The sequence below is a fragment of the Artibeus jamaicensis genome, unplaced genomic scaffold, assembly GCF_021234435.1.
Source record: "Artibeus jamaicensis isolate MK-2021 breed Jamaican fruit bat unplaced genomic scaffold, CSHL_Jam_final scaffold_916, whole genome shotgun sequence".
NCBI lineage: Eukaryota > Metazoa > Chordata > Mammalia > Chiroptera > Phyllostomidae > Artibeus > Artibeus jamaicensis.
Genome location: NW_026522059.1, coordinates 16764326 through 16787255, shown reverse-complemented (window position 1 = coordinate 16787255; position 22930 = coordinate 16764326). Strand labels below are relative to the sequence as shown.

The window sequence follows — 22930 nt, the reverse complement described above, 5'->3', positions numbered from 1 at the left end:
ATTTCCTTCTCTAATTCTATACTCCCTTGATTATCTCAGCCACTATCACGATTTTAAATACTGTCTATATGCCAAGGCTATCTGACTTCCAACTCCAAACTCAGATAGAAGAGTCTACTTGTCCTTTTTATTTGGATCTTAAAGGTAATTTGTTCAAAATTAAACTCCATTGCTTTCCCACTCCAAGAATGGTCTGTTTAATCTGTTCTTCCAGTTGCTCAGACCAAAAGTCTTAGAATAATTCTTGACTCTTCTCTTTCTCCCTCACCCTACATCCAGGTCTTGTTTGCTGTATTTTCAAAACAGTCTGTGGAATTTCAACTGCTTCTTTACTCCTCTCATCTCTTGTAGACATTAGTAAATTGGCTTCCAACCTGGTCTCCTTGCTTCTCCCCTTGTATTCTTACCTCTTATGATTTATTTCAAACAGAGGAGAATGGTTCCATTAAAATATAGATCAAGTAACACTCCTCTGCTCAAAACACTGCACTAGTTCCCCACTTCAGACAAAATAAGACACAATCCTCAAGAGGGCCTACAATGTCTTAACTGATCTCATTTCCTCCCACTTCCATTTTGGTGTCCAAGTGAATCTCTAAATACTCTCTCTCCCCTCCACGGTTTACCTACCCAGTCACATTGGCCTCCTTGGTTTCATGAACTTACCATGTAATTCTCCCACCTCAGGGCCTTTGTACCAGCTGTTTACTCTGCTACTCCCTCCTTTAAGTCTAGGCTTAAATGAAGACAATAGTGAATATGACATCCATCCACTCCCCTTATTTTTGTCTAAATAATTTATCATCCTCTAACATGAAATGGTCTTCACATATTTATCTTATATGTATGTTTATTGTCTACCTCCCTTCTACATAAATGGGAGTTTGGGCCTGCTTTCTTTCATTGAGATAGTCCAAATGTCTGCGATAGTGCCTGGTACATGGTAAAGGCCCTATCAATCGATACCAATGTCATTTATTGGCATTTATTGAATAAATACACGATGCCTGGGCTTGTCCTGTGTGTCATCCCCAAGAACAAATGCATGGCAATAATAATTTCACTAGAGAAAATCATCATCAAGGCGATTGTAAGAAATAAAATTGTAGAAACCAACCATCATGATCATATCAAGTTGAGCTTTGTATGATACATTAATTCCTTGGGGAATAGTACATGCTATGTGGAAAGCAAGCATGTAAGGAAATTTAAGCTTGAAGGAAATACCGTTGGTTGCACATTACACTAAAAAATCAGCTACTGTGTGAATAGGATGAGGGGAGACACCGGTTTCACATAAGAAGTGGCGCATATTCTGAGAATAAGTCTGTGATGTATTTGTGGATCTTCTGCTCATAAATATCCCTGGGAAATTGCTTACAGTTTAATGGTGATGTGGATTTAACTTGGAAATTCATCTTCTATTTGTGGAAATAATTAAAAATTTTCGATTACATTTTCTCTCTAATAGGCCTTGCTATCCCAGTCTCTACCTTGAACCTAAAGAAAAAAGTTAGCGTTGGTTCATCATTCGTTGTTGTTACTGAGCTGGAAGTTGAAAGAATGGGTTGTTACCTTATAAGATATATTCTATATAAATACTACAATGTTTATGGAAGGTGACTTTCAGATTACTGACAACTTGAGTATATTAAAGAGTATTATGAAACTAGCAAAATATTCTATTATAAAATCACTTATTTCTACTTTTAAAAGTTCTCTATTTGTTAAAACCACCCACTACAAAGGGCTCCTTCTTTCCCATTTCCTGGAACAGTGTACTTTTCTTTGTTAGTTTCACTCTGAAGTACGACATGGAGGGGAATAGCAGGACTTCTTGGACATGACTGAATATTTAACATTTGCAACTTTTAATTGTTTTCCATAGTTTTTCGTTCACACCAGCATGGCAAAGGAAGAAAAGTTGTACTTGGGGTTACAAAGAGGGAGAGCAACAGGACAAAGTAATTAGAACTGCATTAAAAAAACTGGGCTTATTTCTCCTCTGTGCAAATGTTTTTCGTCTGAAGCAGATTTGGCTCTGAGAAAATTGGGCAGGTGCTGCCACCACAGTGCTTTCGGACTTGCTGGCAGAGCTGGAGACGCCTGGGATCCGAGACAACACCCAGAGGAGCCGCAGCTAACCTCAGCCCTTCGCCCAGTTCCCCCCCTGCAGTTACCAGAGTTCGCTATTGTTCAAGCTCCAGGGGTCACACTCTGCCAATCTACGGGTGAAGTGGACTCCGAGCAAGTGTTTTGTTTGGCTTGCAGTATTTCTTTTAAAGGCAGACACTGACATTAAAAATTAGATTCTATGTAACATTCCCTTTGTCCAGTTCACGAAAACTGAAAATATGGGAACACACGCCAGCTTGGCAATGTTTTGAGGGCCAAGGGAAGGCTGCCTTTATACAGACCTCTAGCTCCCGAAGTCCCCGCCCAGTGGGCTTCCCCCCAACCCACTGCAGGCTACTCCCCCGCTCCTTTGTGCAACAGAGTTGCTGAGTGCTGCCGTACCTTCCAGGGGACACCAAACGGTGCTGGAGGCTGGCAGTCCTGACTCAACTCCTCTCCCCTGCAATGGCAGTAAATAGCTGATGACCACATATTTCTCCCTACATGGGATTCTGATGGTTCTGGGTGAGAACAAACCATATTCAACTTTATCTGAAAAGTGGTCCCTGATACAAGAATCACAGATTCTATGTAAGAAAAAAAGTACCACATTGTTACCAGTCCCCCCTCTACAGAATGTTGCCTTCAGCTTCTAAACAAGTGTTACCATGACGAAAGCCCTTCAAAGCCTCTACTTTGCTGTTTCCAAAACAAGGGAGAAGAGAGAGTTAGAAAAAAAATAAAGACAGGATTTGTTAATTTAGGTTTACAGAAAAACGAGAAGTGACCATGGTGCGAGGGTAGATACTAATTAATTTGCAATTTTACAAACGAATATTCTAAAGCAACAAGTCATTCATATATGTTATGTCCTGTGCCTTTTGTGTTTTTCCTGTTGGTTAAAAACACTTGGGTGAATCTTCTGAAGTCCTTTCCTACATGAATTTCTACTGCCTCTCCTTCTTCCCAAAGTCACCCTTCAGGAAACACTGCTGATTAATTTCATTTTAACCAAACACAAAAGGCATGCAATATATTAATATAAACATCTTGAAACGACTTATCAGGATCTTTCACAACATACTCACTCACATGGGCTATTGAATGGTATCAAGGTTAAACTTCAATACCTGGAGTTTTTACATATCGTAACAATCGCTGCCCAATACTCAACACTCAATACTGGATACTCAATAAGTGTTTTTGAAATAAACACAATTTTTATTGTTGATCTTCCTAAAAAACTATTATTTTTTTTTACACAAAATCTATCAATAAGAGATTGAATTGGTTAAAAAAACGAACAAAGCAAAACAAAGCAAATTGAGAGAACCCAGGCTTCTCCATTTTGGTCCTATTTTTTAAATGGTGATTTGATTTCACCATTTAAATTCACCAGAGCCTGTCTATATGTTACAATGGTGTGAATTTCCTATTGCCACACAGATGAAAGCGAATCCGTATAAACCATGCCAACGCCATCGTGTGTAACTGGTGGTAAAACTTTATTATTCAAGTTTAGATGTAACAGACATCTTTGCTGCCTGAAGATTGTTTGCATAAGAAATACACCAAGAACATGTTTGTGAGTAGAAATGAACATGCACTATGAAAACAAAATTAAATAAAACAAAAAAAAATTCCATGTGTTGTAAGAACAGAACTATTATAGCCAACATTCTAATATTCAAATCAGGACTACAAATTGAACTTTTTCTTAGCAACATGAAATCATTCCATATGAAAGACATTTTCTGCTGGTGAATATTGCTGTAAAGTTAATTTTACATTGGCATTTTGAGGTGTTTCCTACTCCCATCCCACCCCCCAAATTATCCATATTGTCCAACTGTTCACCCTAAGGGATTTGGCATTGATTGTGATATTTACCTTATTGGTAGCCATTAAAAAACTATGGTTTTTATCAGCCTTGTGATAGTTTGCGTCTTCATAGCCAACACTATAGGCTGTCTAGATACGGTATTTACAGCTCATCCCTAACACAAATGACCCCAACTGTTCCTGGCCCTCGGGAACTGAGAGTTTAAATAAGCCCCTTGGCCATATAATACTTTGGCACTGCCACGGTGCCTTTCAACCAAGGATCTCAAAGTGCTTTACAAACAAGTACTACATAACCATTATTATTATTATTAATATTATTATTATTAATATATATTTTTCAATTTTACAGGTGAGGAACCTGAGGCACAAAAAGAAAAAGTGATTTGCTGCAGGTCATATAATGAAAAGACAACCCGGGGGAGGGGGAATCAGAATACAGTTTTGGGACTTAGAGATCTGGAGGGACCATTTTCTCTGATGAAGGATACACGTGATTTCCATGAAGAGGTACTTTGCTCTTCCCTGGTGAAGGACGGAGTGAGGCTTACAGCTCTACCTTTCCCTTCAAGACAACACACGAGCACACACTGTCCAGTTTTCCACGTGGGAGTCAATGTTGAATTTCACATTTTCTTCATCCCTGACTTGACACAATTCCGCCCTAGCATCTTCCAGAGGTCCTAATTACTGCGAATAACCATGGGTGCTTTCTAAACAATGGCACCACTATCAGGAATACGTGAGTCCATTGTCTATGAAACAGTAATTGGGGAACCAAAAGGAAGTGCTCTTCAAAGAAGCTATGCCTTCTGCCCTTGGCCAAGTCTTTCTTTGGGAAAATAACACAGCCCTTCAAAGTCTTGATGCACGTCTTTCTATTCTCCTCTCATGTACAGTTGCCTGCTGATAGAATCCCATCTAATAGTACCTACCTTTGGTTAGCATAGTTAAGATTCCTATTCAGGATGCATTTCAGTTCCTCTGATTTTCTCCTGTGATCCAGGAGGGCAAGCTTTGAACTCCTTGCTCACCAAAGATGTCTCGCATTTTCTGCCATGGCCCTCAACCCAAAGACAGGAAGCTGTGAGCTCGTGTAAACTTTTAGGCAAAAGGCTGGCACACAGCCCAGAGGCTGAACACCCTTCTTTGCTCCACGCTTCCTTCCACCAATGAATGACAGACATTCCCCCTCCAGAGCTGCGTTCATGTTCACTAACTAAACAGGCAGGTGGTTTGGAGGTCTCAAAACAGGTCACCTTGTGATATTTTGCAGCCACATAGCAGGAGGCTAATAATTATTTTAATAGCAGTATCGATACTCTTCAATTTCTTAAGAACAATGTATACCCTCAGGCATTTAAAAATATATATACATTTAATATTTTTGGAGCTGCATTTGCATTGGATCGTAAGAGATTATGTGCACACGTGCAATCAGAATGTGCTACCACAGGCTTCCACAAAGAGCTGTCAAAGATAATCACCTTTTTCTTCTTCTCATTAATATTATCGCAGAAAAGAATCCCCATGCTTGTCTTCTAAAATCTACCTTTACTAAAAGAGAACAGTTTAGAACAAAACGTCACTATCTTCAAAACTGGTTTTTTAAAAAAGAACATCTCAATGTGTCACGTGGAAAGAAGGGCATATACTCTTTCTCTCCTGTACTACAGAGTTAACGAGTGAATGTTTAGAGCTCCATCCTTTTCTCCTTGCTTAGAGTCATGTAGTGTCTCTCAATCCACAGCCTGGTGAGGTGGGCTGGCTCTTGTTGATTTTTCTATTCCCAACAGCGTCATGGATACATGGGTGAGAGAGGAAGGGAGAAAGAGTGAGAAAAGGGGAAGGTGAGAAGGAGAATATATGAACTGGTCGTGGCTTAGAGTTTGATCCAAAGGTGATTCAGAACATAGATAATTACTTTTAAAGGGCTTAGAGTTTTTAAATGGCATACAGTTTTCACCATCAGGGGAAGCCTTTTTTCCAAGAGGGGAAATCCCTAGATCATCTTGAAAGTCCTCGAAAAAAATTAAGTACCTAAATAGCTCATTTAAAAGTCACGATTTAAGACAAAACAATGTCTTAAAACCAAATAAAGTAAAAATAACAATCATTTTTGTAATATATTTTGAAAGATGGAACAAAGGCTCTCACAAGTCAAAAATAAGGGGTATTTTAGTGTTATATTTTAATCTTTTTAGAAAAGCCCAACTTCTTCTCCATCAAAATATGTATAACAGCAAAAATGAAAATGAAAATAAAATAACCAATAATAAAGGAATAAGACCTAGCATGGCAATGCGATCCAAGAACATTCTACTGAAAGTAGATTGACCATAAATATTCCAAGAACAGTGATATGTATTTTCCAATGCTAAACATTACTACCAGGTCCGTTTGAGGGGAAAAAACCATGAAAATAGAAAGGCATACCTGCCCAAAGTGAACAACCTATTTGTGTCTGACACAGTGAAGAAACTGCTGATTGAGTCGTTTTACCCCGAAAGTCATACCTGTAAAATGGCCGCCTTAACCAAACTTCTGGCATTTTGCTGATTTAAGCAGTCCACATACAAGGCTGCTTGAGGGTCGCCAGAATGCACTGTTACCAGCCTTTTTACTAAGAAAACTAAATACTGTTATTGTTTGGGAAATCTCTCTCTCTCTCTCTTTTTAATCTTTCCTTGCGACCTCTCAAGTCTGCCTGTGCACTTGAGATGCATTCATTACATTCTTAAGAAAGATAAATTACATCACATCATTTGAATGTCGAAGCTCCTCATTCCACCTTTTTATTTCAGTTTATGTGAAGGTTAGAGCTACGCAACAGGTGAGATCAGAATAGAGCCCTTTAAAAAAAAAGAAGCTGAAGCAGAAGGCTTAGTCCTGATTTCTTTCTTTCTTTCTCTGTCTGTCTGTCTCTCTCTTTTTTTTTATAGGAACACAAAAATGCAGAATGGAAATGACAACGCAACACCAGAAAGACATGTTTAAGTTCACTCACTACAACAGTCACAAACTGGCTGAACTCTACCTGCCATTCAGTTTTGAGAACCGGAGACCTGGCACTGCGAAAAAGAAACAAAACCCCAAACAACACAAAACAATACAAAGCAACTGCAAATTAATGTAAAAAATGGAGCGCAAATGTGACTACAGAATGCAATAAAAACATCGGTGCTGCTGGTTCCAGCAGCACTCATCAAAATAATCTCTGAAATGTTTCATCTGAAACATAGACAAAGCAATAAAAAGAGGATATATGTTTATCATTTTAAGCATAACAATGTGAGTTAAGAGCTTAAAAATAAAAAAAAAAGTACTTGGAATGAATAGTGCTACCCTTTTTTTCCTAAGTAGGCATAAAAATATTTTCAATTCCTTCTTGTTTTCCATACCATTATATCAAGAACTTTCATTTGTTTCATGTCACCGTTTACAATTGTAATGCACACACACACATACACACACACAAAAAGATATCTACCGCAATAGAAATAGTTGCTTCATTACCTTGTTTGCTACATTTGCAAATGTAAACAGCTAGGCAGAGCCAGAACTGACTCTAATGCATGATGGAATATCTTTGTTGCATACGTACACTGTAGAAAATAATTATTCAATATGTCAGGCACCATTATTTGAAATGTAATACATTAATATTTACTAGAAAAATAAGTTTTTTTTCCTATTTGTTCTCCCAACTTCTTTAATGAAATAAGTTAATCTGACAGTGCATCCAGTAGCTTGTAATATCTTCTACATCTCCGTGGCAAAAAATAAACTACTGGTTGGGACAATATAATGCAAATTATTAAAGTCAGTCCTTGTACATACATCCTTGTAGCAAGCATTGAGGCTCGACTAACAGCACCTTTAACCAATTATTTAATGTTCAGTTATTTAGCCCTATTTCCCTGAGCAGTTATGCTGAGGAGCTTTCCCTTCATGGATAGTTTTACAAAGCCTTAAGTATTAAAAGTACTACGAAGACATACTTCTAAGAATCCTATTTAATGCTACTTAACTAAACCTGTATAAACCTAATGAAGGGATGGATTGGTACACACACCGCCAGTCTGTGGTGACGTAACCTTAGACGCTGCCTGACCACAAAGTTTGGAAATTCTATTTAACCAAAAGAAAATAAATAAATACAGCAGGTTACCTGGTGGAGAAATACCATGTGTTCTAAACCAATTCAGCCCATGGTCTGCACTTTTGTATCCATCTAATCTTGAACTGAGGGAATCCCTTTAGTTACAATGTCCCAAGTGAGGTTAGTGACCAACAGGAGGCTTCAAAAACAGATCCACACTGGTTCATCACAGACAAGAAAGAAGTATCTGGCTAAAATAAAAATTACTACATAAGCACTGAGGACACTGGTTTTAAAAATGCATATATATTTGGACAAAATGAACCTAAAACGCAAACAAAAGAACTACTTTTGAAAGGCATATCCGAACACCTACGGACAAAAATATCAGAGAGGGTGGGTGTGCGTGTGTGTACTGGCAGGGCTGGCCCAAACCGCTGCGCCGCCGTTTGTCACGCTTCTGGCTGCTCTCTCACCAAGTGCAACCACAGCTCACACTTCTAGGTCTCAACCGGACACACGGTCAAGGAGAGGAGGCGGATGTAAGAGGGTGCCGTGTTCCTTTCACTGCCCTGGAGATTAGATTTCTCCTCCTCTGCCTAGGGTTGTAGGATATTTCTAAATTTAGGCAACAATTTATGGGTTTTTGAATAAATGGGCCAATGGCCAGCCCAATACTGCTTTAGATTCATGGTATGTAAACCCTTTCAAATTCTAGACAGCTTTGATCTCTTTCTTTACAAACATAAGAAATTATAGTCTGGTGATACTTCTTATGGATGGTATCTACCATACACGTTCCCCAAGATGGTTTGACCTACTAGGCTCCAGAACGTGACTATTTACCATCTTCCATTTTTTTTCTCACTGACCATTTGTCTCACTTTTTAATCTCGGTAACCTACTCGTCAAAAGAAAGAATAATAAGAGAAGGGAATTTCGTGTTGGATAAGGCAGGCTCTATGAAGAATTTTTTTAATAGGTCTTCATAAGACATTACAAGCTATTGAATTCCCATCAAGAAAACCTATTTCTATTTAATTGTGCTAAGTGCTAAGGTTTTACTCTTTAGGTTTCCCATTTTTTTCCGCTTGTGCATTGTTCCTATGCAGGCCTCTCTGGATATGAGTTGTAAAGTCGTATTTGTCCGTGCAAAGATGCTGGCATATGCTGCACTGGAAAGGTCCACTGTCACCATGGCAACTCATATGCAAAGCGTACATCACTTCATCCAGAAAGACAATGCCACAGTGCACACATTTCGTTGAAAGTTCATCTTGAGTACTTCTATCAACTTTCTCTGTTTTTACTACATTCAAGGGACCTTCATTTTTGACATTGGAGGGCGCCTTTGTTTTTTCCTTGGAGGCACCGTTTGCAGTTGGCCCAGGTCTGGAATGCTTGATGGCCAAATCTAGAGGAATGTCATTGTCTGATCCGACAGCTGAAAAATGAGGAGGCAGATTGAAGGTGGGGTAAGGCACATAGTTTTGGCAAGGATTTGGTAGGCCAGGCACATGACTCAAGTAGTGCGGATTCCCAGGAACGGAGAGCTTATATTTACTCCAGAACCGCAGCCAATCAGCTTCACTCTGGAAGTCATTATGTACAAAGGGGAGTCCAAAAAGGGGGTACTGGTACTTTTCAATAGGGCTGCCTGGTGGTGAATAATTTGGGTGCTTTGCAGGTCTCATGTACTTTTCAATGGGACTGCCTCTCTCAGAACTTCCTTTCCCTTCAGATACAGAGGAACTGTTTCCTGGGTCTCCAGTACTTTCCTGAGGACTTTTTATCTGAATGTGCAAAGGTTGCATCCTTTTGTGAATATCCAGAGGTTGGCTGACCAGGACGGGCTGCTGAGCAGAATGGCTTTTAGTCAATGACCCCTGGGCTTCGTATTTACTCAGGCTGGGGAGTGGCATTTCTCTCTGGTGACTTTCCGTCAAATGATCTTCTGACCTCCTCTCTAAGGGGCTCCCATTGACTTGCTCCTCACTGCCACCCCTCTGCTGTTTGTTGAGCTGCTCAGCCTGAAGTGCCTCTGGGTTAAGGCGCTTTCTTGTTCTTCTCCTAATAATCTGCTCACCGTTGTTTTGTTTAATGATGTTTAAAGGCCTGGGAGTCTGCAGAGAATGGACACACAATACATAAAAGGAAAACATTAAAAATACATGAAAATGCATTAACAATTCCTCACAAATAGAAACCATGCTTCAGTTCAAAGCGAGGATAGGCTTTATGTTATAGATTTACTAAATCTCCTCCTTTTGCCCCGAGCAGGACCAGAGGAAGAAACCAAAGTGCCCTTGTTTAAGCCTAATTAAATCATGCCCATCTTTGCAGGGAGGACTGAACACTTTAATCTACTTAACAACAGCTTTCCAAACTCCGTGGATTTTGGAATTGCATCATTTAAGTGATAAAACCATGCAGAAAGTTACTTGAAGAAATGTGATTTTTCTGAAATATTTCTCAACTTCTGAGTCATGCACAAAGATGTCAACAGCATGACAGGGGAGATAGGTTTTGGTAAAAATGGTGGAAAAATGAGGCTTTGCTACAGACTGAGTTGTGTCCTCCCCCAAATTTATCTGTTGCAATTTCTAACCCCTAAGGTGACTGTATCTGGAAAGACTATGGTCTTTGGCAGTGAAATAAGGTGGAATGAGGACATAGGGACAAGGCAGACTTCGGCAAGCCGGGTTCTCGGAGCAAGAGAGCTCTCCCAGAACCCAAACCTGACTCCTAACCTCCAGAACTGCAGGACATGTATTTCTGTTGTTTAAACCACCCGACTATGGTATTTCATTATGGTAGCCTCAGCTGACTAATACATATATTCTTTTAAATAACTGCAAATATGAACATAAAATATTAAATATCAGAGCACAGAAAAAGTCAAACTGACAGAATCATGAAGAAAGGTAGCAGATAAGCAAAGCTGTATCAGTGCGAGTTTTTTTAACTTCTCACTTTTATTTCTCTCCCTTTAATAATATTTTATATTCAGTAAGGGAGCTGGCACTTGTTGACTGTTACAGCATTTGTTTTATGTTGAAAAATCTACATTAATTTGCAGCCTTGGTTCAAATATTTGATCTGTTATTCTAACTCTATACTTAAATTGAATGCTGAATTTTACCCAGCTTAACAATTTTATTGGCTTAAGAATTATATACTTGGTACTTACATATATATGTTCAACAGGTGTTTACATTTTATGACTAAAACCCATAGATAAGACTATAATAAAAACTTACAGCAAGAGCTGTAACTTTGATTCATAAAATCAAAAGAATGAGTGGAATAAATGAATGCATAGTTACAGATTAAAAATTTAGAGCAACCTTTAATAGGCTAAATTTGATTGCTCTAAAGGCTTCCTGAAATCAGGAACTAATTTCCACATAAAATATGAACCTATATAATGTATGATTTATGAATTATTCCCAGAAAAGATGAAGCTTAATACAAAAGTACCTTTTATATATTAAGTGAAACATAAATATAACTCCTTTATGGAATGTTTCCAGTGTTGTGAAGGTATTTTGAAGGAAAGAAAGATAACGCACTTGTTATTGACAATTCAAGTATTGGTTTAACAATAAAAATAAGACATCCATCCTGATATGCCACGTTCATTCATATTTTGCTCAGAATATTCAGGTACATAAAGAGCTCAAATTTGTATTGTAAAAATACAACAACATAGCAGTAAATAAGCAGTAATACCTTTTTAAAACTTTCACAGCTTTGTGGCATAAAATGTGAGCAAAACCTTTATGTATTTAAATTCATGATTTAAAAAAACATAACTGAAAACATCTCCTTTCTGGAGAGATGAATCCTGAAATAATTGTGAAAAGAAGAGTTAAGTTTATATCACAGTTGTTAAATTATCATAAGCTGGAAGGCAGTAGCTTAATTAATTCATTGCCTATGATTGGCCAGAGTTCAATTAAAATCATTAATGTCGGTCCTCATTAAACGGAAGCTTATTGCTGAGTTTGAATGGTGAGGGGTTAAAACAGGAAGGTGGTGTGATGGTGGGAAAAATCTTTTTCTTAGCTACATGCTAATAACTAAGATTTTAACAGTTTAGCACTAATTAGCATTGTTGGCAGCATCCATTTTTTAAAGAGTGCTTCCAAGCGTCCATTTATGAGGACATTTTGCCTAAAATTATATTCCCAGGGGTAGCTGTAAGCTATTCACTGGATGTGCTAAAAAGCTAAGGTAAAACACCAAACAAGATGAAAAAGGCGGAAGGAAACAGACTTCTGTTTACTAGATAACAGTATCCCTATTTTTAAAGGCAGCTCTTGACAGCAGATCACTTTTCTAAACTAAAAGAAAAAAAATCGTCAGGAAGTCAAAAGCATGTACAGGTGGGAGAATTCGTAAGTTTAAAATTTATTAGAGGGTTCTAACTAAGATTGGGGCAGAAGTTACTGGAAGTACTCCAGTAGGCACAGAAAGAAGCCAGCTAGAGCTCTTAAGACACAGAAGCACCTCAGGCCTTCCCCTACTCTGCTGGTACCCAGGCCCTTGGATACCCGCGCCTGTGCCTGAACACGCATCTCATGTGCTGCGGCGATTCGGCTCGCATTTTCAGGAGCTGGTTCAGAACCCTCTTCTCAATGGGCCGGACCTCCCAACCCCGAAGCATCCAGATCACACTCGCAAATTCAAAAGTAAACTGGAAAATAAACATTCTCTCCCTGCTCTGTAGTTTACACCGGACACGGGAGAGTCCTCTTTAAAAATAAAACAAAATAACTTCTGCATTTTTTGAACTTTTAAGAAGGTTGTCTTCTATCTATACTAGCTTCACCAAATTCCGATAACCATTCAACTGTTTTGTGAAATTCCCAGAAATCCATCATTTTCCTCTTTTATACCAAAAGGAGCATAATGCATCACTAACGATCCCAAATGTATCTGCCCCTACCATCTGAGGCCATTTCACCATAAATCACACGTGCACTCAAAGCGACTGCATTAAACTGCCTGCCGGGACAGGCGTTGCAAGTGCGGGAATGGTCCTCCGCACACCGTACACCCAGCTACTTTACAAAGCTTTTCCTGACACCGTCTACTAAGTGCTTACCGAGTGAAGCTTCTGGTAGAGGCCACACGCGTTGCATACATATCCGCCATTTGCATTCTTTCGCCAGAGAGAGGTCTTTGTGGTCAAGCAATTGGCACAGAAAACACCCGAGCCTCTACGCCTCTGAAACGGGAAAAAAATACAAGGTCAGAGGTGAGTCACATGATCACTGGAGTTAGACCAAATCAACCCAGGAGTTTTGTCTTTAGACTAGCAACAATGACAGTATAAAACCACACTGCCCATAATGAGGTCAGGTTCAATTGTGTTTAATAGGCACCACTGATTTTCATTATAATTAACCCTACAGTGATGGATGAGGTGTGGGCAACACCAAAGGCTTTTCACAGAAACAGCTTTAACTTTTTGAACTTTGGGTTTTGTGCCATTAATGATGGCTCCTAGATGCTGAACCTTAAAATATACCTTTTAAAAGTGTCAAAACAAAAGTCAGAAGAGAGCACATGGCAATATGTTTCACACACTTTGGAAGAGGAGGAGCACATGCCCCCCGAGCTTTAAAATCAGGTCAAGCTTGGAATAAATGCACCACCTAAACCATTTAAAATTATACCCGACTTTTTCTACATCCTTCATGTACACCCTCTATTGCCCAAAGCCGAGAGAACCAGCAGAAACTCCAGGCTATGAGGAGTACATACAGTATTACTAATGAGAAGCCTTTTGAGGTACCTGCTTAAGCCAGATGACACAGTCCCATCAAGGGCTACTGAGTGATAATAAAATCACTCAGACTTGGAAATCACAAGCATTTCCAGACACAAACTGATATTACTGGGGTTGAATTTTGTAATCTCCAGATTCAAAAAATAATCTAAGAATATTTAAAAGCAGATAATTAGTATCGATTGTTCCACTGTTGGTATCGAGTAATGACTCCATTAAACTTCGGAGTGAAACAAAAGTCAGGCTGTCTTTGTAGGCGCAAATGCTAACAGGCAGGAAATGGAATTCTCTTGCTGCAAGAAGAGACAGCCTGAATTACAATTTGGCCCTCCTTTCTCTAGGAAGCAGAGCCTTTAATGACCAAATATGCATGTTAGATAAGGAGATGGGAAAAAAGTCTCGCTGCAACCCAATTTTATTATAAATTTAAAATTAAGAGCACTGTAAGTCAAAATTTCAGGGATTCATAAAATTTAGGCCATTTATTTAACTCCATACTGTAGAGGAGTGGTATCTCTGCCAAGAAAATACAATGGTTATAATTGTACTCTGATACATTTCAAATGGAAAGCTTTCTGCAGACATAATTTTGGCTTCAAGACTGGAACACTTTCTTGGCATTGAAAGGGCATTTGATTCATCGGGTGTTTCACAATGTATCACTAAAAAGACCTGGTGAGCAGCCAGTTCCCTATAGGGTAATTTTTCCATCCAGATGCAAGTGCTATCAGAGGCCCTCGTCAGCTAAACTAATTATGATCTTGCAGTTGCTGATGCCTGCTCACTCTAACATTCGACATCCCCCATTAATCATCAATACAAGGAAAATGAATGAAACGTAAAGAAATGAGGGCTGGTAAGCTGCACAGCCATAAAAATCTGAAATGAGAGCAATAATTTAACAAGATTGGGGAATGTTTTTAGTGAGCACAAAGTCGGGCTAACAATTGCCCTTTTCATCCAAGAACACGATTTCATTAGTCTAGCAGGTTGTGCTACTTTAGGTGATGTAATAAAAGCTAGATTTTTCTAGAAGATAATCTCTGGCTCCCCCCAGCTCTGCACCCCCCATCCCCCCCCCCCCAAGAAGTTGGGACCAGGAATGTGGTGCAAGTTCCGAAATCTCAGTAAGAGCAATGGCAAACATTGGGTGTCAGTCCACTAGTCCCTACTGTAAAAGCAGAGGCTGCTGCTTCTTGAAAATCAGTGAACGATTAGAGGCCGTGTTTATCAAACACTCTGGAGCCCCCTTTATCCAAAATAAGCTGGGGAGCCTAGTTAGGTTATAATTGTGAATTTTCCCTGGGGCTATGCTGTCTTTTTCCTAGATCTAAGTAACACGTTTGGCAAATAAACACCAACTTGATTCACATACAGGCGATGTAGATGTCCATTTGGAAACTAACCCAGAGAGGTGGCAGAGGCTCCAATTTGAATGTGTAACCAACCATTCACTCCAGCCTGCTTTTCTTTCCGTCTGCCCTGGGTGCTTGACACAGCTTGCCAAAGTGGGTGTGATCCTGGTTTCAGAGAGTGTTTCAATCCTTGCCCAATTTTGTGCTTAATTCTCTTGCAAAGAAAATGTCCTTCATTAGTTAGAGGGAAAATCCTGAAATTACAGCCCTGGTTTCCACTGGCACGGGTTGTTTCAAAGAGCACTTATGGGCCAATAAAGGCTGGTATATTTTAGGTAAACCATATCTTACTTTAAATACACCAGGAGTACTCCTGATTCACCTTCTCAGAGTCAGTGTGACATGGAGGTTAATAATCAGACTTAGGAATCAGACTACTTGTATTCCAAACATGTTTCTGCCTTTTGCCGGGTGCAACTTTGGGCAAGTTAATCTCTCAATGTTTAAATTTCTCCACCTTTACAGTGTGAGGTGCTGGATTAACATGGGCTAATGCAATTAAGACAGGGCTAGGGATGTAGTAAATGCTCAGTAACTCAAGGGGGTTCAACTGTATCTCTTTTGTAAGAGAAAAATATTTTGTTAGTTTGGTTTTATCTTCTTAATGTACTCATTAAACATTTTAGATATGCTTAAAACATCTAGTTGGATATTATTGAATGCATTTCATTTGGGTCAATCTTATCAAATATGAGAATGGAAAGTTGAGTCAGAGCGAAATGTCTAGGTGTTCACACCTAGAATTCGATAGGGGTGTGCTTGTGTGGGGGTGGAGAGTGGGAGGTAGGTGACAACTATTTCACCCATTAAGTTACCTCCCATCTAAACAAATGTATCACTTTGGTAGGAACCGCAAGCTGCAGAGAAGGTTGGAGATGTGAATAATGTCCTTGGCCGAGACCACAGAACCACAGAACTGTGCCACATTTGTCTACGCTATGATGGGGCTGAGCCCCCTGACCTGGCCACACTGTGTCAAACGCAACCTGGCTGAACACAGGACAGCAGTTCTTTTGAAGTTATATCCACATCCTCAGCTCAGTCAAGTTCTGTTGCCAGAGGAAGGCAGAATAGAAGTTTCCCCTGCCCCACTTTTTCAAAACAAGCTTGGCCTTGTTGAAGCACTAAAGACCTTATTTCAGTCATAGTTTATCATGCGTGACGAAGTTTTAAAATCTTCCATCATTCTCCTTCACACTATGTTTTGTAAAGGACAGAAATCATGTCTCCTTACTGTCATCAAATATTCTAAATAATGAGTACCTAGGATAGTGCTCTGTTTTGGACAGCTAAACCTAACCTCTGCAGTTATTATTTTTTATCATTAGCAGTCCTGCTTTGGGGGGGAAAAAGATAAAAAAAAAAACACCCTTTTTAAGTGGCTCTCCTTTGGATAGACAAATTTATCTCCACTTGGGCAGAGATGGCTAATGAGGTAGAAAATAAAATCAAGAGGAATCGAGCAAAAAAATAGAAAAAGAAACAAAGAGAAAAAGACAAGTAACTCATGGACACAGACGACAACTTGGTGACGGCGGGGGTGGGGGAGGAGGTGGGTAGAAGTGGCAGAGGCTATGGGAGGGGGGACTGATGGTAATGGAACGAGTATGATACAAAAAGAAAATAAAATCAAGAGAATTAATTTTCCAGCACTCCGCCCCACACTCATTTTTGAGAAAGGGCCGCAGCCACATACTTGCTGGGCCCTGAGGACGCAGGGTCAGGCAGGACGGAGCTCTCCACGTCTCCTTTACAAACACGCTCACAGTTGCACACTGCTGATGGTTCTGTCTGTGCGTGCGTATGTTTAAACACTATCACGCTGGATTCCCTTTTTCTGCGAGCTATTTTTAAGAGTTACTAGTGTTTGGTAAATCCATTGCCTTGTGTGGGAGGTGAATCCCATCCTATGGGTAGAAACACTCCTGGGAGAGGAGATGATAGGAGTAAGAAGCCGTGGCACACCCGAAAGGCAGGCTTAGCACGGTTCTGATTGTTTCTCTCCTTGGAGGTGGAGGGAAGCTGCATCTCACAGATGCCCAGCACCAGGCAGGCAGCATCCTCTGCCTCCGGCCTTCTCCAAGTGTACCTTCCACTTCTAAGTGGGGGCCCACGAGGTGAGAGGGAAGGAAGGTCAGCTGAAAACCCAAATCTATGGAAGTTGCCTCAACTGAAAACTTCTACAGAGAAAATTCCAGAATCAACAATTTAAGGAGCTGTTTTGTTCTTTTCTTTTGTTTTAACTGGAAGTTTTAATAGTTTGCCTAGTAACTCCTAGGTCACCCTGGTACTGCCTCCATGGTAGTTCTGCTGGCTGGTGACTTCCTGTGTGAAAAGGAAGGAGAGTTGGATGGAGGCGGGGGGGGGGGGATGCAATTAATGGCAAAATATTTGGAGGTCAGCAAGTGACTGGCTTAGCGAGTGCTTCTCAGTGACATTACTGAGACATCTTCTGATCACTTTCTACCTTTCAAATGTATTATCACCACAACACTGATTTTTACAACAGGAATTTAGGTGATGAACTTGGACGATCGTCCATGCCAGGATTTGAAATAGAAAATAATAGATGCATCCATCGTTTAACATAAATGCACTTTAAATCCAACATAATTCTTTTTCCCTGCTGTGGACTGCACCAAGAAGTATAATCACGAACTAACTAGCGTTAAGAAAAACAGACTGCAGGCTTCAGGTACAGTGCTAACCACCATACGGTATCACCATTGTCTTAGATTTTTCTCAGAGGTTCTGATTTAAGTTTTTTCTTATTGGGGACTTAAATTAGTCATTCTTGTATCACTCTCAGTTGAGCCTTGACACATGTGCAGGTAATCCCAGATGTGACTTCAGCAGAAAAAGAAACATTTTTAACGTTTTAAATTGGTTCAGCTGTTTTTTATTGCTTATTTTATTACTTGGTGATCAGTCGGAAACAAACATTTTAAGGTTTTCAAATTTCATTATTAACAAAGAGCTAATTTCATTTGATTAATAAAACAGCAAATTTGATTGAATTATTCATTCAAGCGGCTTACCATTCAGAGACACAAATATTCATCTCCAAGATACTAAAAGTCTCCATTGGTGAAGGAATTGGTGCAGAAATGATCCTTTAAAATAATTTTCTAAGAGTGAGAACCATACTGAAACCAGGTAATCACATAAGAAGCCTCGCTAGGCAGATTATTTACTTACATTTTTAATGGTTTTATATCATAGACATTTTAAATCGAATTGGTCTGAAATTTGATAAATGTGCTGTTAACCTGGATGCACGTCAAATATTTTAACTCTTTAGATAGCTTTTGTGTTTATTGGGTTCTATCAAGAGTCCTTTGTGGTTGAACTGCATTTTACGGCAACGCACAGATGGCTATGACAGAACCTTCAGGAATAATTCTGCAGTCATAAAATTTCAGTGGTGACTGTAATTCAGTCCAGTTCTGCGAACGGTCACCGAACATCCGCCATGTACCTGGCACTGCACTGGAAGCTGAGGTTACAGTGAGGCATACAGCAGACGGGGTCTGTTCTCTCCGAGTTTCCAGCGGAATCAGCTAGAAACACTCTAAGTGTGAAGTTAACATGACACAAACCGAGACTGTTCACGAAGACTGACAGTTTAATTCATGTAAATTATACGAAAACTTTTCTGAAGAAACTGAAATGTCTCCCATGCATACACCTCACTTAAAAGCTGAACATCTTACCTAATAAGCAAAGGACTTATTCTCTGTGTTCCTCTAGAAATAGAAGTAATAGTCTAATTATTTTGGAAACAAGTAGGCACTTGCTTAGTCCCATCAGTACTCATGTCCTATCAATACCGTTGACCCTATTAACTACCAAAAGAGTCTCTTATGAGTTAGATAACGTGTTGATTACTATCATGTATGTAGTACCCATCCAAAAACTGTTGATGAATATTATTTTAGTTGTTAGCACTATTATTCACCACTAAGAAACACAGAAGGCCCTATCCCCCCCAGTTCCCCTAATACATATTTCACATCCATAGACCCTAAAGAATATACAGAAAGCAGCACTACACACACTTAAAAAATACATGGTGGCTTGCACTGAACACCTTTAAATTAATAGAATTCTATCAGAAGCACAGGCTGGCCAATATTTTAGTAAAAGGGGGTGAGAAGCTCTGTTGCAGAAAGCCATCGTTACCAATATCTTGGCTGGCTTTGTTCTGAATAAAATCGTGAAGAATCAGTTGAGATCGGCGGTACAGCAAGTCTCCGCCTGCCCAACACAACCCTCTTTGCCCTCAAATTTCTTGCCAGATGACTGAAGAGACGCTACAAGGTTCAGCCAAGCACCCATCTTATAATCACCTATCTCAGAGTTTGGAAACAAAACCTGTTTACCCTGATTATTAAATTCACTTCCTCAACACATCAGCAATGATAATGGAGACCAGTGTAAACAAATCTGACATCCCTGGCTAGGAGCAATGGAACAACATCTGTTCCAGGACATGAGGCAATACATGCTCTAGTAATCATACACTGTACCTAGGTACAAACGTGCCTAAGACTTATTCCACTGATGCGTCACCACACAAGAGTTTCCCAATCCATCAGGAAATGTTAGCACGCTATACACGTTATTAGCTCCTTTTTTTTTTTTCCTGAGATGCAATTGGTGGTGTTTCTGAGTGGGATCCCAGTAAATCAATATGTAGCAATGTGTAGCAATTTCCCACCCTTTAAATTAGTCATGTGGGGTCTTCAAATGTGAAGAACTAACACACTTATCCCAAAGATAAAGAACCCATTACAGGTCTAAAGAGTCACATCTCCATTCCTTTGACTTACCCCATGTACTTGGTAACAAGCACACCAAACATACAATGTCAATACCCAAACTCCATAACAGAACAGGACTAGAAAAACATAGATCTTTGGAGTTCTAACCCACACTGTTTCTGTAATAAGTTTCTGCCTTTACAGAGATACGTAATTGGACAGCCAAAACAATGGCTGAAAATTTCTGTCTGCCCTGTCTTTTCTCATTCCATGTGAAAGTCATTATGGTCAACAGAACCACTCAAGTCCCCTGCTGCTTCATTTCTGCCACCAAGGATCCATTTTCACCTTCATCTACAACAATGGTTGAACAGCTGCTCTACAGGGATGTTCTTTTATGCCAGTGCCAAAGTCGGACACTGAGAAGGAAAGAAAAGAGCTTCTGGAAGCACAGTTCAACAGTTTTAGTTCCTCTTAAGTGAGCTTCAGCATAGGAATACAGGAGTTGGTTTTGTTCTAATAAATTTATTACACATTTTATTTAAGCAATGAATTTAGTAAACATTTATCGTGGGGATTCTTCACAGTATGAAAAATAAAAATCTAGAGACTTGTTCTAAAAAACAGCCTGAAGTGCAAAGGGATTAGCTTCTAAACACTTAATTAAAGAGGCAAATACATTTTTTTTGTAAAGCATTGCCTTTAGAATAGGTAATGATGATGGTTATTTTGAAAGAAACAGAAAAATACCAAATAATAATCAGTAATTCTTTTCATATTAGCTAACAGATAATATCTGATCTATGAAATGTTTCCATCCTCAAGGTATTTACATACACAGTGATGATTCTCAATGGTTCCTAACATTCTTGGAAAGTCACAACATCTTTTGATAAAAGTTATGATGCTCAGAAAAAAATTCTGTAAAATATTTTTCAAAGAATTTCAGGCTATTCAAAAGAATGTCCTTCACAAAGTGAGTCCAAAGATTTTGTATGGGTGAATCTGAGTGTTTCTGGCTCCCCAAGATAAAAGCCCCTCACCTAGGAAGCCCTGCCAGTGAAGATTTAGGGTGAATGATTAGGTATGATTACTGTTCCACTTCTGTTGATGAGATAAAAGACTGAAAATGATTCTTTGACTTACATTGTATCAAAAAATACATCCCTGTCTCTTTTTCTTTAAAGGTTTTATTTATTTATTTTTAGAGAGAGGGGAAAGGAAGGAGAGAGGGAGAGAAACATTAATGTGTGGTTGCCTGTTGTGTGTCCCCTGCTGGGGACCTGGCCCACAACCCAGGCACATGCTTTGAGTGGGAATTGAACCTGTGACCCTTTGGTTTGTAGGCCAGTGCTCAATCCACTGAGCCATACCAGCCAGGGCATGTCCCAGTTTCTAAGTCTAGGCAAAAACACAGGACTGTATTCTAAAAACCATTTTTGAATCAATTGTCTGGTACAATTTTCTTCTTTGACTACTTTTTGTCCCTCTTTTATAATCACCAACATACATTGACTAGTTATCAAGTACTTATTATATGTAGAATTATATAAGCTTAGTTTCATTATCTGATATTTTCAAAATGATCCTGAGACAGGTGTTACTTTTCTTATTCTTATTATTCCCTCCACTTTACAAATGAAAAGACTGAGGCTCCGAAAACTATAATTGCTACACAGTAGGGCTAAAATGTAAACCCAGGTCTCTGTTGCTCTAGAGCCACAGTTCTTAACCAGGTTTCAGGCCTGATTACTAAAAAGGAGGCTTGGGAAAGTTTACCAAAAATATTTCACCATAACTAGGCTATAGAGGACCCTTATCTTTTCAAACCATCCTGTAACAGCTGATCCAAATTATGCAAGTTTTGAGGTACCAGAAAGAAATGACTCATCTTTGATCAGATATGGCGGTAATCTGTTCTGAAGTCGACAGATACAGTCATAGCCAGAGGAACACAGTGTTTGGTGGATGGAAAGGCTGCGGTGAGGGAGGGTGGTGGGTGCAGGGCACGTGTTTTGATCTGGCCATCTTAAGGAGGAAGAAAAGTGTATGTGAAATGAACCTCTGCTGAGAAGCAGAAATTTGTGACACCGCGAACTGAGCCCCATGAATGCCAGTCGCGGGGCAGGACGGCTGGCAGCCGTGAGCTCTGCCTGGCTGGGTGTGGGGCAGGAATCCTGGCGCTGGAGTGCGACAAGTTCTGTGAACGCATGTGTTAAGGTAACGATTTACTAGGCTTGCATTACATGTGTGTATGTTCCCTGACACAGACCTTTGGCAATGTGTGTGACATCGTCATTATACAAGACAAAAATACTGCCAATTCTCAAAGAGGAGGTATTTTACCGAAATCCTCAGACTGGGATAATGTGAATGTATCTATATTTTCCCTCCACCACACACACACACACACACACACACACACACACACACACACACACACACATTCTTCATCTACCTAAAGAATTGACTTTGACACTTTTCACATTGGATATAGTTTCCATTTCATTGCAGAAGAGCAAAGACCAAAACAGTCTTGACTCTTAAATGCTTTTTACAAGTTGAGAGGATGCAGTGCAGAGTGGCCGTTAAAGCATCGCCTGTAGTCTGCTCGGCAGAAAGACGGTGATGGCTGCTTATTTCCACTTAAACAAAAAACTTATGGAAATATGGAATTAAATATACTGGAGGTCTAAACAGTTAAAGATCATGTTAAGAAACTGCAAAGGTGTCAACAAGAGACCCTGATACCAAACATAGAATTTGCCCTAAATACTTGACAAGACTATATTGGGAATAATTCTCGTAGCCTGTGATCACCCTCTGTGACTTTTAAATACACAGGAGAAAAGAAAAACAAAACCTAAGGGAAACAAACTTCAAGTTCATTTAATTT

The 22930-nt window shown here is 39.5% G+C and overlaps 1 protein-coding gene across 6 annotated transcripts in view; it reads right to left on the bottom strand.

The window, feature by feature from the left end:
- Window positions 1-3603: 3603 nt before the first annotated feature.
- The window catches only part of TRPS1 (transcriptional repressor GATA binding 1), a 232882-nt gene continuing 213555 nt past the window's right edge, over window positions 3604-22930 (bottom strand). For all 6 annotated transcript variants that reach the window (XM_037154144.2, XM_037154143.2, XM_037154145.2 and 3 more), the window contains 2 exons: window positions 13170-13292; window positions 3604-10182 (listed from right to left, as the gene is read on the bottom strand). In XM_037154144.2, coding sequence (XP_037010039.2) covers window positions 9121-10182; window positions 13170-13292 — 1185 coding nt within the window. In that variant the 3' untranslated portion in view covers window positions 3604-9120. The remainder of the gene's footprint in view (window positions 10183-13169; window positions 13293-22930) is intronic.